This window comes from Haemaphysalis longicornis, unplaced genomic scaffold (assembly GCF_048455015.1).
Source record: "Haemaphysalis longicornis isolate Haplotype H1 unplaced genomic scaffold, Haemaphysalis longicornis Haplotype H1 scaffold_8, whole genome shotgun sequence".
Taxonomy (NCBI): domain Eukaryota; kingdom Metazoa; phylum Arthropoda; class Arachnida; order Ixodida; family Ixodidae; genus Haemaphysalis; species Haemaphysalis longicornis.
In genome coordinates this window covers 132,284,469-132,296,694 of record NW_027526445.1, presented here as the reverse complement: position 1 = coordinate 132,296,694, position 12,226 = coordinate 132,284,469, and the positions used below count along the sequence as shown (strand labels likewise).

Here is a 12,226-nt window from a genome sequence, read left to right as displayed (position 1 = left end):
ATCTGTCAGGTTGGCAACACTCGACTATTTGACAGACCCTACCGGCGACCCTGGCGACATTCGAAACCACCTACCGCAGCTGAGCTTGCATCAGCACTCAGCGTGATCCGCTGCTGTGGCTGCGCAGTGGATGGCACCAGACTTTCTCGTTTGGACGGCATAACTTCAAAGCTTGAAAACAATTTGGCGAACTTCGTAAAGCAAGCGAAGCTCAGACTTTCTTCGTGCTAACTGAGGTGCGGTGGTCGTCGTGCTGCGTTTCGCATTTTTCTTGCTTTGGGGAACAAGCTGGTAAGCTGCCGCTTGCGATTTCGGAACGCTCTCAGTGACGTGCCGAGTTGTCAGATTTTGTATTTTGAATTACTGATATATAGAACTATTTTGCGACCACCTTGGAGTTTGATATATCCGGACCTGACCGTACCATTAAAGCCGACCTCTATGCAGCAAAGTTTCTCGGCGAACTTGGCAGTTTGACGCGCCGCTCAGTTTTCGTCCACCCCAACCTCCATGCAACGTGAGGCCAGGTGAGGAAGTACAAGGACAGGACAGGAAGTACAAGGCTGTGATTGGCTGCAGCCTCAAAATGCAGTTTGCCGCTTCCGGTCGTGTTCGCCACCGCGCATTCGACATCTAGTTCGCGTAGATCGCCGGCGAACAGCTGTATTTTCGATGCCGGCGGCGGAGCGGGCGCCGCCGGGCGACGTTCGCCGCCTTTTCGCCTACATTTCGCTGCATGGAGGTCGGCCTTTATGCTTGGAGCATTATAAGGTGAAAGCTTAAAGCGTCTCCATCCGGCAAAGAACCGTTGTAAGGTACAAAAAACCGTATAAGTCAGAATGTAGGTGAAAATTTTTTACCAAAAAGAATTCGCCGAAAAGTCACCCCTGGACCTGTATACCGGTCAGCCTAATACAGTGGAACCTCACTGATATTGCGACCTGCTTCTAACGATGGATTGCCATGGATCTAACGATGGATCTCATTCGATCCTACTGCTTGGATGAAAACACCAAACGCACTGATAACCGTTTTTAATGCTGGCCCATATTATATCACTCCTGTCTACACTGCATTGCTACAGCACAAAATTTGAATGTCATTCAACATTTCTTGCATTTTGACGGCTCTCGCGTCTCGGAGTTACCAAAGGCCAGTTTCTTTAAATCGAACAAAGGTGCGTTTTGTCTTCATGGCCCCTTAAACAGTGTGAAGCACTGCGCTACAGCAGCAGACCGTTTTTCCGGACTCTAAAAATTCGGACTTGCTGGATATTTCGGGCTTTCTCAAGGAACCACCATTTGTCCCATAAGAGTTAATGTATATGAACAACGCATACCTGCACTCTTGCAAATTTTCCGTAAAATGTACGAATTTTTACGCGTCTTACGATTTTACGAATCCTGCCTGAAATTTTACGAATTTTCGAAAAAAAACTGGGACCATCTATTTAAACGACACTGTGGAACCTGCGCCGCCACGAGAAAGCAATACGTAGTCTTGTTATCACCATCTGCGAAGCTGCGATTTCTGTCGTCTTCTCGGGGTGGGCTACGCAGCGGGGTGAACTCGCTTCTACCTCGGCAAGCCTGCTTATAGCATGTTCATGGGCCGGTTACAACTTTCGTGTTCGTGGCGCTCTTTGTATGACTGCCGCGTCCTGTGCGTGGTACGACTGCGGCAGTTGCTTCGCAGTGCAAAGGCGGGCTCGAAGCCGCGAAAGCACTACCAAGTGTTCTCGAAATCGTGGATATCCGAATTTGCTGCCCCTTCCCAATGGAGTTGCTGCTCATTACTCTTCAACACTGACGGTTTTCATGTATGGTTCTGAAAACATGAGAACGCGTGAAGAAAACGTGAATCATTTTAGACTTAAAAATTAAAGTGTGCTGCCCACCACTTCTCCCAATCCGCAGATATTCCTATTTTTATGTCACCAGGTTGGCAGGTATGACAACGGATATTTCAAACAAAATAAAGACTAAAGTTCGATTTTTCAGACAAAATTTTCCGTGACAGAGCCACGGTGCGAGTACAGGACGACGCCATTTTGAATCCTAAATCACCTGGCTAGCTTCGGATTGGACGGGGATTGGCTCGAGTCCCGCCGGGGTAACAAACTTTGATCTCGAAGACCATAACTTTGCATGCAATCGCAAAGGCCACGATTTTGCGTGCAATTTCGCAACCATCAACGCAAGACATTGGCACCTCTTTGGCGATGTTGTCCAACGTTTACGAAGAAAACGTGACGCTTGCAGAGACCCGAGGGAAACATTCTTGCACCAAGTGGGAATTTAAGGCAAGGAAACATTCGCGACTTCTTCAGTCCTATTTAAAGGAAATAAAGTTCGTTTTTGCGAATCACGGATTATTTCTCGTTCCCCTTCAGGTCCGAAAAATCAGTCGGCTACAGTATTGAATTGGTATCCCTCAGGCAGCAGACAGCTACTCCCCCCCTCCTTTCCCATGCAACTGTCAAGTGGCCCCGCTGACCTCGTCCATGACGACGGTGGCGGCCAGGTGGGCACACCAGGGTCCCAGGTTGAGCAGCACGCCCGCGAGGCTGGCCTGCCTCCGGTCCAGCTCCTGGCCCTGCGAGGTGGTTCCCCGGCTGCGGGGGGCCTTGGGCAGCTCCACGCTGACCCCTCCGGAGAGGGACTGCTGCTGCTCGTGCTCCACCAACACCTGCTTCGGCTTCGTCCCATACCTGGCGTGACAGTGGTGGAGAAAGAGGAGAGGGGCAACAACAAGACCCTGCTCAACTGGCACATTCCGGCACTCACTTGACATCGGGCTTGGCTGAGCTTAGCAACAAGGACGGCCCCTCACACCATGCCTGGCTCAGCATCTACCTGCTCAAAACAGTCCTGAGCAGTGCGTGGAAAGGCCAAAACTGCTCTCTGAGGAGGCATCGCATGCACAAATAAAACACGGAGCTGCTTTGGAGCAACTCTGGGATGTCTGAGATGACAAAGGACACCTTGAGCTCTTTGCACGTCCCTCAAATTTGGCTGCTGAACTGTTACTTTTGAGCACACTGTTCCACCACCGAGCACACAGTGACCAGGTGTTGACCCGCCGGGCATCAGAGGCAGGCCATCCTGCAAGTCACTCCTAAACTTTGGTAGTGCAACACTAGCATGACATGTGCGGCTATCACCACAGCTACACCACCACCCTGCTGGAAGCCCACACTAGCCTCTTCTTGAACGCTTAAACTGGGCCTTGTAAGCACCCCCCCTTTCCATTCCCCCCAGCAATACTTGTCTGTGTGATCAAGTCCCCTCTCTCTTTCGCCTGTATGCATAGGCAAACTTTCATGCTTCCCAACCATTTACTTTAAATTGGCAGTTGTTGGGGGCCTAGTTTGTGACGCTGCTGCTATATAGGTAATAGTTCTGCTGTTGCACTACGGTGTCTCGTGAGCACTATCCCGAGGCTGCATGATGCTAACGGTGCAGTGCACATAATGCAGCAATGTACTGTGCCATCACCGTCACCTCATTCACTTCTTTGCCAGCTCAGACCCCGTTCCTTCAAGGCAGAGTATTCCAAGCTGTTTGCCAGTTACTCACTCCAAACAAATGCGAGTACACTGCCCATCGACACATCCCACCAACACCAACAGTGCCGTGAAAGCTGAGCAGGGACTGGATGATAGAGGTCCACCACAGGTTCATGTGCCTCAAAACCACCCACCGGGCCATGCTCTGCTGGTTGGAGACGGTGAGCACGCGTGCGCTGAGGGCAGCCTCGAGGTCGCGGATGCGCCGCTCCACCTCTCGCTCCTTGGCCTTGCTATTGAGCACGGAGGCCGTGAGGCCCAGGATGCGCGGCCGGTCTTCCTGGGGCACCACGTCCATGCAGCGCATGATCTCCCGGTACGTGTGCTGCTTCACCGCCCGGTGGCACTCGTCCAGCACCAGCAGGTTCACCCGGGACAGCGCCAGGAACCCATGCTGGATGATCAGCCGGAACACGTCTGGCGTCATTACCAGCACCTGCGGAACACCACGGAAGATTGCACTTCACACACAGGGGGCATTCGGGCATTACACACCTTCCGTCGTCTCCCCTGACTTGCACCTCACTGGAGAGCCCCTTATTACGTGTGCTTGACCTCGTTGATTCTGCTCAGACTTTCGGCTACTCCGATCATCACGACATTGAACAGCAGTAGTGAAATGACTGGGCCTTGAGGTGTTCCTGTTCTGTCTAGGTGATTTTTTCATCACTTGGCTATCTTTGACGCGAGCCAAAATCTCCACACACAGGCGTTCCTGCTTTTTCCCTCACCAGAGAAGCAGCCACCGTGGCTGAGATCAAACCCATGTTTTTTGGGTTCAGCAGCACAACACCTTAGCCACTGAGCCACCCAGGTGGGTCGGCCAGGCTTATAAATCATGCACCAAGGTGCGACGTTCAGCTGGTTGGCTATACATGTTACTTTGATGACAGCACGGAAAACTAAGTTACGAGAAGCAGACATGCATAAGCACTGATGAACAACCATTGCACTTTTATTACAAGCGACAATATATTAGTAGTGCGTGCAAAGAAACCTCCAGTCAGCGCAATTAAGCAACCACAAACCAATGTGTGCGAGGACTGCTTTTTGCAAACAAATACAGTGCGGCTGAGAGCTAATATTTTGAACCACCCCATAAATATTGCGGGCTCTCTTTAATTAAGGATAAGTGCTTTGCGGGCCAGCAAACTGCTAGACGCCCCCCTGCCAGCCCAAAATATTGCAAAACAGAGCCAGCTACACTTTAATAACCTTTCTGACTGCCATCAATCTCGGCTGTTTCCCAAAGTAGCTGTCCCTTAGCAGTTTCAGCTGCATTGCCCGGGCATTACCAGAATAACCTGCACACCCAGGCTCCCTAAACGTGGCCCTCAAAGCTGGGCCACCACAAAGTCAATGCTGCAAAGCACAGGGCAGCTGCTGTCAGACAGGCTCCTTCAGCCAATATGCTGAAACAGGCCTTTTCGTACACCCCAAGCAAGCCGAGGAACCTCGAGCACCATAAAGAATGCGACACACATCACTCGCCAATCATTCTGTTCCTGCGCACCACGACTCCACCTGGCATACTAAAACGGTGCACTGCAACATGCCCCACACCTGGTCGAAGAATCTGTCCCAAATCTCCCCCATTTCATTCGCTGCTGAGCACACTCTTCAAACCTCGCCTGCCATGAAAACCTCCACGCCTTTTCCAGATTCACACTTGGACACTGCCCATGAGCAGTGGCCCAAACACCCACCTGCGACTGGACAAACTCGGCGTTCCAGTGCTCGGCGCTCCAGTTGTCCACGTTCATGTCGCCCACGTAGCCGCCCACGCGCAGATCTGTCTGGTCCTTGATGGCCTTCTGCTGCTGCACCACAAGGGGCACTGGGCGAGACACAGCCCACACTTGGAGCCACACTGTCCTCGCCATCGATGGTGGCACTGCACCACTCTGCTCAACAACTTGCCAGGAATACTTGCGCTCGTGGAACAGCCCATGACAGAATTTTTAAGCACGGGCTGGACAATGCTCGGCTGAATGAGATAATTCAGGTCTTTCAGGCTGCACGATTTGGTCGACAAAGTTTCGTGGTGCCAATGTGCAACCACTACTGAGCTTGTGATTCCCAGGGCTACAGCTTTCCTGCCCCCCAGGGAGGAAAATGCCAGCAAAGCTGCAACAGGTGCTCTCATCAGACTCCTTTCGAGCCTCGAGGGCCATACATAAAGACAAGAGTTACATTTGATGCACCACGCAGAGCTGCATCTGGATCATGGCTATTACCTCCCAACTCACGAGTGCATGAGATGTTCAAGCACATCTTGGCAAGCACATACTGCCTCCTAATACTATCATTGCCTCAACCAAAAAACAAAGGGTGTAGAGGTACAGCGCCACAACACCATGCAGTGTTGAACAGCATACCAAAAATTGGGTGGCACAGCAACGACGAGTGGCCCACAGAGCACGACTATTTTTTTTAACAGGCACCCCCCCCCCAGGGGTTTCATCAACCTCCAGTTATGTAACAGCATTGAAACAACGATGCTCTTCAACTAACTTCAACACCAAATCAGCTAGGTTAAGACTTGCGCAGCAAGTTATCGTACGCTCTCCCGTACTAGTCTCCCCGAATGTGTGAGAACCCAAGCCCAGCGGATGGCCGTACCGGTGGGGACAAGAAAGAAGGTGCGCTTCCCGCCTTCCTCGAAGGGCACTCTGACGGCCGCGTCGTACTCCCTGATGAGCATGACGGCGATGAAGGTCTTGCCAGTGCCCGTTCCCAGGCACACTATGATGTTCTCTTTCCGGGCCGCCTCAAACAGCTCCACCTGGGAACGGGGAGAAGAGACCTCATCGTCAGCCTTTTTGAGCCCACTGATGGACAAAAACCTCCCAAAGAGTCCACTCTTAGTCCACTCCTCCACTGAATGCTTGGCCTTCCCCTGTAGTCCCACGTATGGTCCATTGGTAGCCCCCTCGTTGCACAGATGGCCCACCTGTTGCCCCTAAACTCCATGTCTTTCGCTCAGTCTTTAACACGAGTTTGTTCCCAAATCCAGGTTGCTGTTTCCTCATCTCTGAGAGCTACACCTGGCACCTTTCCACCCACAGCTCATTGGGCTGGTCCAAGTTTGCTCTTAAGAGGCTTGTGAGACCCCCAAGTTTCTACCCCGCAGGGCCGTAGCCAGAGGGGGGGTTTGGGGGTTCGAACCCCTCCCGAAATATTTTCGAGGCAGCGCGTAAGGAATACTTACTGTTGGTTTCGGCATAACTACCCCCTTCCCAAAACCCATAACCCCCTCCGAAAAAATTTTCTGGCTAGGCCCTGCTACTCCGTATGTCGTCCCTGGAAGCACAGTCATTTCAGTGATGAGTGCAGCTTACTGCCTGTCTAAATGCTAAAAATACGCGCACTGAGGTGCCCCCTGCAAAACTGTCAAAGGTGATCCAAACCATGAGACATAAGCCGCACACACTGTACACCCGATAATGTTGAGGTCTTGCGCAACACCACCAGCCAGCCATGCCAAAGAGTGAAGGAGTGGCCGCATTGCTTGGCGGTACCCCACAGGTGCACTACTAGGCACTGTTCTGTTTTGAACAAAGGAGGGGGGGACGATTTCCCACCGTCGAATTATACACTGCAGCCAGCAAGAAATCAATTGAGGCCACTACAATCCATCCTGTGTCTCTTGTTCTATCTAGCACCCATAAAAAGCTGGCCTCTAATCACGTGTAAACCTCGACAGAACTCGCACACTAAGCACAGAGGATCCATTATCTCAACACGTCCCATGCAACAACAAAGTCACAGAGAGCACTCTGTAAATGAGTTCACAACAAACGCAAGCCTCCTAAATGCTGCTTCGCAAACAGAGGCCTTTACTGACTACTCCAGTGTATCCTCCTCAGGCAACAGTGACGTCCCCCTTACTCCACACACACCTGCCAAAACGTACTGCTGCCAACCTATGACAACATTTCCTTTTGAATTTTACACTGCACGGGAAACCTTGCTGGAGAAGGATAAAGTGTTTATTAATCCCAGAAAATGGAGGAGTAGTGATCTTGTACTGTACTCGTAAACTGCCCAGGGTTGGTGGTCAGCCACCACTTGAATGGCCCAGGTCACTGGAACACTCCAGATCTCCAGAAGTATTCTTTTTAGAGACTATAGTCTTTCTTGGGCTACTTAAACCCAGAAATTTTGGTCTGTCTGTATGTCTGTTTGTCTGACTCGATTCAGTCACAGGGCCAAATTGAAACAAAGTCTGCCCAATAGTCTTATATACTCACAGCCAAATCTAAACGTACAAGTCCGGTTTATATGTTCATACTTGTCAACAGTGTTGAACAAAAGCAAGACATTACGCAAATATAAGGCAGGAAATTAGTACACAAGGGATATTTACAGTGTTCCTTTATAAACAAATTCATAGATGCTTGATTTTTGCAAAATGCAATTCTACATCTACTGCAGAAAAAAAATACAGACTGTCTCCTGCTGTCGCCCGCGCCACTATAGCTTCTGGCGGCATTTTAAGAATTCAAGCGGCAACAGTTACATATGTTCCACGTTCTGCTTGGAATGCATGTGGACTAGGGCAATGCAGTTCTATAAACGCTGAAGTAGGGCGCCTCGACTCGCGTGCGTCTCCGCCGTATGACAGCGCTGGCATCGAGGCACCCATCCCGGAGTAGCGGAACGCAGTAAATTTAAATTGACTTGAGCAAACCTTTAGCGTGTTTACCTTGGGAGGAGCGCGACGCAAGAGGGACAACATGAGAGGTTAGCGGGAAAGCGAAGGGAGGCATTTACTTGGCAAATGTCAACAAAGACTAATGTCTTTTGTCGACATTTGCGATGAAAGGAGCAGATACGCGGCCAATTTTTTTAAGGCCGCACAACAAAGCATGCTCACCGTAAAAGCAGAGAACTAATTCCACTGCTCCGATGCCAATGATTTTCGAAACAGTATGGCAGCAAGAAGCAGTTATTTTTTGAAGAACTTCTGGGAAGGCGAGAACCCATGCAACACCACTGCTCTACAAGCAACAAAGCCCTTGTTCCAATAGACCGGCCATCTCAGAGCTGCCTCTGGAAACCCAAAATGACAAACAACTTACGTGCAGTTTACTTGCACACCGTATTCTCAAATATATAAAACATGCTGTACAGCCTTTTTCAATGTGCACAAATAGGCAAACAAGCGTGACTTCTTGAACTGAAAGCTGAACAAAGTTTGCATCTCACACGGTCGCACAAAGGGCAAAAAGCCACGGCTGTGATCAGGATTGAATCAAAAACAAAATTTGGCCAAAATACGCCCTAAGGTACCTGGTAAAATCTATTCCCCTTAACAAAAGCCATATCTGCCACGTTTAACGGCACCAGTCAGCAACAAAGTTAACAGACTGGTGTTCCACATAGCAAATAGAAATGAATACAGAGAGCGTGCTATAAGGCACAATGCTGGACCATCCTCCACATAAGCAAAGCCAGAACCATACCCAGAGGCCGGGGGGTTTGGGGGTTCGAACCCCTCCTGAAATCTTTTCCAGGCAGCGCATAAGCAATACTTACTGTTGCTTTTAACAAAACTACCCCCTTCCCACACTCCCAACACTGCTCACTCCACGGCATAAAAAGGCCCTTTTCTTGCATCCATGTTTTACATCCCGGTGCAACTGGCATTCTTTTAACCCGTTTTAACACATCTCGACCCATGCCAGCCGAGTGAGCAATTCTGTACATAGGAATGAGAAAAACAGTGTCGCAGAGATCGTTATACAGTCTCTTCTTAGTGACTGCGCTCAAATACTCTAACGAAAATTGTGCGCATAGAAAACGTAACGAGTCCACAACTTTTAGATAGCCACGGATACCACCTGGCATACACAATGTCGCAACGGACAACTCAGGCAAAACCCTCCTCCATGTCCGAGTAATGTAAACAAACGGGCACCTCCTGCTCTTGCTGCCTAAACTACTCCTGTAGTAAGGCATTCATCACACTAGCGAACATTAAGACAAAGCTCCTCTTTAGCTTTGTCCCTGTCTTAATGTTCGCTAGTATGATGAATGTCTTATACCCGTGCCACACATACACGAAAAATGGCATTAAGTGTTTAAGGCCTTAAGATATCGAATGACATTTGTGCGGGTCCTGCTACACACGAAAACGCAAACGCATTAAATGTGTTAGGCATGATGGTGATAATGACCAAAAAGAGAAATGCACCAATATTTTAGAAGCTTTCAACGCAGAGAAAAATGTCTTACAAGGGTTTTAAAAATGTTTGTTGAGAAAGAAAACGTTATGAGAAATAGTGTTTAAAAATAGTGCGAGCGATTTCTAAAAGTGACTTCAGCAGCTGCCGTCGCCTGCCAGTGGTAGCCAAATCTGAAATATTCGAAACGACGAGTAACATGATGTTTTGCCTTTTGCCGCTGAGATTTAGTGAACTTCGTTTTCTTCAGAACTTCACACCAAGAATGCACAAAAAGTTGTCTTACTTCGAAGTTCGGCTACGTTTCCACGTCAGCACTATGGTGCTGAGAGTTTCGTTGGTTCCATTTGGTGCCCATCGCGTTCGTGAAGGCGAACGAGTTGTGCGGAACCCCTCAAACCAAAAATGACAGAGTGAATGGCATTAGATTTTTGCGTGTAGCAGCAATTAATGGCATTAAAACTTAAGGCATTAAACATAGTGCTGCACTTTTTTCAGTCTCCGCTTTTTCGGCAGCTCACGCGAGTTCGTGGGTGCACACACAAAAGAACGCTCACAGAAATGATGGGTAAACATGTTTGAGGCTGACCCCGCCACGAGCACATAGCTGCCATTCAGGGAGTAACAAACTTGGGGAAAAGAAATTCTTGGAAAAACCAAGTTTTGAAAAAAAAAGAAAAAAGAAACTGCTTCGCGCCAAGTCTGAATAATTGTCAAATGCACACCTGCACCCATGGCCTTTACATGACAGCGAGGGGCGGCAAGTAGATGGGGGCGGGAGGGATTAAGTGAGCAGGATTGAATGATTGATTGAAGCTTCATTTACATTTTTGCGCAGCAACATGTGCAAGAACAGTGTTCGACCCAGTAGCCAAAGACTGGTTAACGATCTACAAGCAAAACACAATGGCACTTCAGTCACACTGAATCGTAGCTTCTTATTTGAAAAGTACAACAAACATCCATACCGATGCCCTATACACTGACTACAGGTAAACCTCGATATAATGAAGTTGACAAAATCTCGCAATTTTTCGTTACATGCAGGTTTCAAGTTGAGGCTTGCGTGAATGAAGCAGAAACAAAACCAGAATGCTAGACATCACTGAAACTCCCTTGATAGATTTATTTTACAATGAAATAAATTGTTAAGTAAATAAATTCTTAGTGTAATTAAACACGGGCAAGCGAGTAATCAGAGATGCCCGGTAACAAATAAAGGACACGCGTGCGCAAAGCACGCCAGTTCCTTGAGCCTCGACCCGGCGCTCGCTGGCTGCAGATAGCGCAGCAATGCAGTTTTGCGCCGCTTGGTCATGCGCTGCACATCCCGCAAACTTTTGCTGGCGACTGTACATTCAGGCTCAATTTGAAGGTTATCGCAGGAGCACCAAGCAAGCAAGACCAGAGCGCCATTCCGTGGCACTTTTTTCATTCGCGAAGATGAGATTATGCTGCCGTCCCTCACCTCTTGGCTGTTGCATAGAATTCGCTCACCCCCTTCTAGAAAGGCCGACTGCCGCAATTTTTTTCTTCATTCCTTTTTGGGTGACGTATACGTGTTTCGTTCCTCGGCAACCTGATAACACCAAAGATACCTCAGCAGGCGGCGTTGCCTCGGCGTTGCGGAAGCAAATTACATTTTTTTTTACACAACAATGCCCCGGCATGCCGGCATAGTTACCCTGAGAAGGTTGCGTATCAGTGTGAAATATGTCGATGAAAGGATAAAAAAAAAAAAAAGAAACGAACGTGGCCTTTGTCGTTTTTGACGGCAGTGCGCGCACTGCCTGGAACAGCCATGGGAGAAGCAAACCTAGCATAATCTCATTGTGGCTGATGCTAAAAAGTGTCACGCTAAGGCGCTGTCGTCGCGGTCGATCGGCGCTCCCGCGATAACTTTCAAATTGATCCCGACTGTAAACGAAACTTTCACTGAGGCTTTCCACTCCCCTTCCCTCATCTTCCAATAACCCCCCAGGGCCTCAGGCCTATTTCTAAATAAAGTCGTTCATTCATTTGATTCATGTGTCGAGGGGGGGGGGTGGGGGGGGGGGGCAGCTGAAAATAACCATTGGAGGCCCAATTGGCCCTGCCGAAAGCATTATAGGACTAATTGGATTCAAGTGGAAATGCAAATGTTCTATTCAATTGGACCTCCAATGGCATTTTTCGGTTGGGGGCGTGGTTTCCTGACATCTTTAGTTCGACGTAGCTGCCGTTAGCCGTACAGGTACCGGGAAAAGGCCGGCTTTAGCGACTATAAGTTATTACGTTGCCTCTGAGGCTGCCCATGCATGCTGCAACATCTGTGCAAGACGAATTCGAAACCATGCGTAGCCGGAGCGAGATTCGGTAACTATAGAAGACGGCTTCGAAAAAACACCTCCCCCACGAGACAAGGGAACTTCTCGTGCTAACCCTGGAAAGCTCTTTCTGCCTACTCCACTAAACGAAATTCGAAGACGCA

The 12,226-nt window shown here is 49.2% G+C and overlaps 1 protein-coding gene across 2 annotated transcripts in view; it reads right to left on the bottom strand.

The window, feature by feature from the left end:
• LOC144149390 (endoribonuclease Dicer-S-like) overlaps window positions 1-12,226 on the bottom strand; it is a 438,166-nt gene that overhangs the window by 44,172 nt on the left and 381,768 nt on the right. For both annotated transcript variants that reach the window (XM_077680951.1, XM_077680950.1), the window contains 4 exons: window positions 6,191-6,353; window positions 5,275-5,405; window positions 3,703-4,004; window positions 2,497-2,710 (listed from right to left, as the gene is read on the bottom strand). In XM_077680951.1, the coding sequence (XP_077537077.1) occupies window positions 2,497-2,710; window positions 3,703-4,004; window positions 5,275-5,405; window positions 6,191-6,353 (810 nt within the window). The remainder of the gene's footprint in view (window positions 1-2,496; window positions 2,711-3,702; window positions 4,005-5,274; window positions 5,406-6,190; window positions 6,354-12,226) is intronic.